This window comes from Morone saxatilis, unplaced genomic scaffold, assembly GCF_004916995.1.
Source record: "Morone saxatilis isolate NCDOM2014 unplaced genomic scaffold, NCSU_SB_2.0 Contig24, whole genome shotgun sequence".
NCBI lineage: Eukaryota > Metazoa > Chordata > Actinopteri > Moronidae > Morone > Morone saxatilis.
In genome coordinates, this window is record NW_023339807.1 from 24711382 (window position 1) to 24716460 (window position 5079).

A 5079-nucleotide genomic window follows, 5' to 3' on the forward strand; every position below is an offset into this window, starting at 1 on the left:
CTCCCGCAAGGACATTGAATTTCCAGCAGCTTACAAAAAAACAGTGTAGAAAAATAAAGAGGTATAACAAAAAAAAAAAATTCTATGCTATTTCTATTTCTATTGGTGGAAATGGAATATAATATTAATAGGTATTTTTTACATTTGTGTGTAATCTGACTATAGGAATCGTTATGTTTCCGTTACCTCAGAATGAGGCGTTTCTACAGATGCTGCAGGTCGCCTTCCATGGAGTCCGCCGTGTTAAACCTTCTTCTTTTTGTTCCCACAGTTGAATGTTTGAGCTTCACTGTACAGAACGATGTCTGTGCAGTAAAAGGGTGTTTTCACATTCTTGTGGTAAAAGTGGAAAGTTTCTATGTGCTCATTGAAAAAAGAACATATCAGATACAAAATATTATTCAAAGTAGTAGCAACTGACATACATGCTATACAAGCATGTCTGATCTTTAAGTTTAGGTTGTCGTGTACAATGTGTTGAACAGCTTCGTTATTGACACCTGAGTTGGGAAATGTCTAAATGTTGCAAATGCAAGTGAGGCTGCAGGTCAGACGTGTGAGTCAGTCGGGTGTTGTGGTCTGTGTGTTGACATTGTGTAACCATGTTGTTCAGCTAACTTGTTTTCGATCTTTCAGAGTCATGTGATTGAAGACGTGGAGAAGTCTGACAACGAGAACACAGACTTGGACAACACTGGTAAATCCTCCTCCCATTTCACTTCCACTGTGTATATAATAAGTGTTTCCAGGGTTCAGTTTGACCTTATTTGTGTTTTATAATGTCTGAAAAAGGGCAGGAAATAACTGCAGGTGTTTGAGATGAAAACATTGTACTATCGATATAAGCTGGTAGATGCAGGAATTTTAGAGTGAGGTCAGGTCCTTAAAAAGAATGTTAACTGAAGGCCTCAGTTGGGGTTGAATACTGTTAAAATGAAATTCAGCTGTAGAGGTCTTTGTGGTTGATTTAACATCTTTACCTTCAGCTTTTACTGAGACATTTGAGTGTTATATCATGGCATTTCTCTCAAAAAGAAAGAATAATGCAGAGTTTTGGACAAGATGTTTGAAACAATATGAACATCGCCATCTTTTTTTTCTTCATGAAACCAAGAGATTCAGATGAGCTGTCATGAGAAGATCGAGAGTTGTGAGGAAGCCACAGAGGTAGGTGGCAGAAATGGAATATCACAGTAACAACACAGTAATTGTTGTGTGAATTCAATTAAAAAATAGTTTAAAATAATCATACCGTACCATTCTTCATCACATTTGATTATTTTCTTCTTTTATATGAAACCTCAATACAAACAAAAACCAGTGCCTCACAGGAGACCGCACCTTTAAAAAGTTAAGAAACAAAAGATTCTTCTCCCTCATCTTGGGTTGGTTGGAATGCCTCCTGCTCTGTATTTACAATTTCACTCTCCTCCTCCATGTTGTCTTGTCACTCTCTTCTTCTGCGGTGGTAAACGTGGTAGGTCAGGTGGGAAAATGGTGGTGAGGAACTAAAGCAAAAAAAAAGAGAAAAGCATTTAAAGGTGTCTGGTGGAAAAAAGGTATAAAAAAAGAGGGATGAAGGGAATAATTGTACTATTTTACTGAGAATTATAAACGAACGTTGGAGATTTTTTGCAGTCTGACTTAGCAGCATGGCTGTAGGCTCTGTGTGAACATGAAAGGACCCCTTTGAGTGCACTTAATGGTCGGTGGCGTTACGGACCATCTGTCCCCCCTCAGATGGACGCTCTTGTGAAGAGGACCTCCGACATTGAGGTGGGACTGAAGAGGACCAGGAGTGGACGGGTCACCAAGGCGACTACGGTCAGTCAGCCACTCAACAGCCACTACTTCTCTCCTCCACTGTCACAGCTAGATGACCTGAGACCTTTGGCTCTCTTTGCTTTGTTAATTAATTAATCAGCAGAATAGATCGTTGTATGAGTCAGCATAGGTCAGACAGAATGCACCCAGAGGGCTCTTTTGAGTTTGACGTGTTTTCACTGCAAATTAAGAAGTTACATGTTTCTTTGACACAGAGAGTATTAATGGGGTAAGCCAAACGTGTTAACAATTAAATATGAGCTCACTCAGGTTATTTTAAGTGCTTCATGATATTTCTATGCATTGATCTATGGACTAGTTGAGTACTGTGTGAATGTAAAAGTTGCCGCTGTGGTCTAAGTTAGAGCAGATATGTGATTATCATACATTATTATGTGTATTATTGTGTGTATCTCTCTGCTCACACACTGTTTTTATCACTGTATGCTCAAGGACCTCGTGGTTGCACTTATGTTAGTGTTGGCAGAATCTTCTGTTGATATTTATTACTTCCAAGGTTTGTCCCCATATAGTCTACTCCCCTTTATTCCACTACACGCATACACAGCCTGCCCTGCGCTCGGTGTTCCCCGCCCACATGCCCCCTAGACCACCGTAGTATCATGGGATGAATGTCCTGTGTCCCCCAGATGATATTTCTCTATGACAGTTGCGGATACATTGGCTCGTATCTTTATATATATCGTACTTCAAAAATATTGTCCACTTGTTTGAGGATTGTGCCATTTGTTGGACACAAAGAAAGTTTAGGAGATAAATTATTTGATATAAAAAATGGAAATAAAAACTGAGGATCAGTTGATAAGAAATGATCAGAGAAATAAAAAAGAGAAGCACAGCAGGATTCTGTATATGACTGCTTTGGTGTGTTTTTGTGGCAGGAGACAAACCTGACAGTGAACAACAAGAAGTCGACTGATGTGAAGGACAAAGCGGTGAGAAACTCATTCTTACAGCATTTATAAACTGATCTGATCCTTATTTAATATAAATAATTGAATATAGATGAAAATAAAGCTAGCAAACAATTAAGCACATCTTTCATGTTATGTAAGAACTACAAGTATGGGCCTGCTCTCCCAGAACACTTCATTCAACATGCAGCGTTTGTATCTGTTAGGAAAAATTGATTTGATAAGACCGTTGTAATTTCACATAAAAAGCTTTTGTACAGAGGGTATAGGATGAATTTTGAAATGGAAAGTGCGTAGGACACTGTTTGTTTCATGGATGAGTCAGCAGTGATCACTTTGGTTTCTCAGAGTGGGATGTTCTCTGTCAGTAGACATATAATGCTGTGGTCGTCAACTGCGTATTTCTTCTGCTGTTCTTTCAGGTTTCTCAGTATGACATCCCCAACAGCCAGGAAACGCCATCCACCTCCGCGCCTAAGAAGAAACGCAAATTCAGCGAGCCCAAAGAACGCTTCTGACCTCACATCCCACTGCTAACACAGCAGCACTGCTGTATTGGTTTCCACTCATGTTTTTTTATGACTCAATTTTGATTGCAACAAGTTACATATCTGTTTTTTAAGAGGAATTTCACTCCTTTTAGCATTAATTTGGGGGTTGTGATATTATTGTTTGTTTGCTCTACAGTTTGTTTGAATGCACAATGTGGACAATTTACATATTTGAAGTTAGAATACAATTTTATTCATCAACACAGTATTTAAGTTGACTTCCAATAATTGTTTGTTTTACTGTTTTCATTCTAAGTTACTTGTCTACAAAGCAGGATTTCATACTTGAATAAAATACAAAAATGTATCCAGTGTCTTCTGATGTTGCAGTTTATGACTCATGTTTTTATCAAAGTACAGTACAAAGGACAGTATGAAGTACAAAGTAGCAACAAAAGGCATGTCAGGATTGTTTTATTTCTATTTTAACTTGTATTTGGACTTATTTGGGCAGATAAATGCTTTTTTGCTGTGTTACTCCCAAAATGGTGACCCTTTTAGAGCAAATATAATGCACAAAAAGTAAGTCATTTGTGTAAAGTAAGTGTGTAAGCAATGAGGTCAAAGTATCCAGGTCATGATTTAACTGATGACCTAATGGATGTTACAGAAGAAGTCTGTTACTGTATGCGCCTGTATACGCCTAACCAAGGGCGTAGGTAGAAAAAGAGCAGTATGCAGAAACTATAGTCATGTATGAGGCTGCTGTGGTGTGTGCCAGGATTTTATGCGATATATTTTTATTAGCTGTAAGGAGACAGTGAAAAGGAGCCATGTGTGCGTATGTGGAGAAGAGAAGGTAGAGAACAGCATATTTGAAGCTTTGCTTAACCCCCACCCACAACACACACTCCACTGCGAGTATTTTACAGTATAGGTGATGATAATAACTTTTTACATGCAATAATGTTATTGTGATATCAACAAATATACATTGTTGTGCTGTGTAGAGTACGTGTGTGTTTTAGATTTTCTGAAATTGTATCTGTTTTCAAATATGGCCCTCTGGTCTGGAATAAAATGAATTGATTGGTAAGTGCAAAAATGCGGCCCTGGAGGCCATACAGTCATAATGCTCAGCAGCTGCTTCCATCAGCGCTGAGACGCTGTCAGACACCTGTGCTTGCTTCTCGCTTTGTAAAAAGGAAATGCCTCTCGCATAGTTGAAAGATTTAACAGTTTGAGCTTCCTGCCAGTAAAAACACCCCCTGCTCTGCCTCTGGGATAGAAAAATTCAACTTCACCTGCCTCTTGAAAAACAAACCTCTGCCTTTGAATACACCCAGAAATGCCACCATTTGCATGTGAGGTGCCTTAAATGAAGCTGTTAAGTGAAAGTGGATTATATCTGTACACAGTGACCTTTGGGCCCAGATAAGGGGCCATCAGCAGCCTCCCGCCCGGCAAACTGTGTGTTTTTAATCTCCTATTGTTTTTCCCAGAGAGAGGGACATTTGCTGATAGACTGCCTTAACCCAGTGCGGATCAATACTGCAGGAAGCCTTTGTGATGCATATCCAAGCAGCCCCCACCTCTCTGTGTCTGCAGCAGGCCAGAGGGGGTAGAGAAAGAGAGACTCCATCAAATCAGCTCTCACTTCCGAACACGGGCATTGTCTTGGCCACTACATTTATTTCATTGTCTCTGTGTTTTTTATGGGTATTTCTGATAACAGAGAAGTGTAAAGCAGAATGAACTGGGAAATCCATGGTGGACAATACCCACACACCAGTGCATTGACGTGCTTTATGAGCTGTGAAATGAATCAG

The 5079-nt window shown here is 39.5% G+C and overlaps 1 protein-coding gene across 1 annotated transcript in view; it reads left to right on the plus strand.

The window, feature by feature from the left end:
• hormad1 (HORMA domain containing 1) overlaps positions 1-3624 on the plus strand; it is an 8471-nt gene extending 4847 nt beyond the window's left edge. The window contains exons 12-16 of the mRNA XM_035671653.1: positions 637-697; positions 1115-1167; positions 1741-1824; positions 2727-2780; positions 3182-3624. Coding sequence (XP_035527546.1) covers positions 637-697; positions 1115-1167; positions 1741-1824; positions 2727-2780; positions 3182-3277 — 348 coding nt within the window. The 3' untranslated portion in view covers positions 3278-3624. The remainder of the gene's footprint in view (positions 1-636; positions 698-1114; positions 1168-1740; positions 1825-2726; positions 2781-3181) is intronic.
• Positions 3625-5079: the final 1455 nt, after the last annotated feature.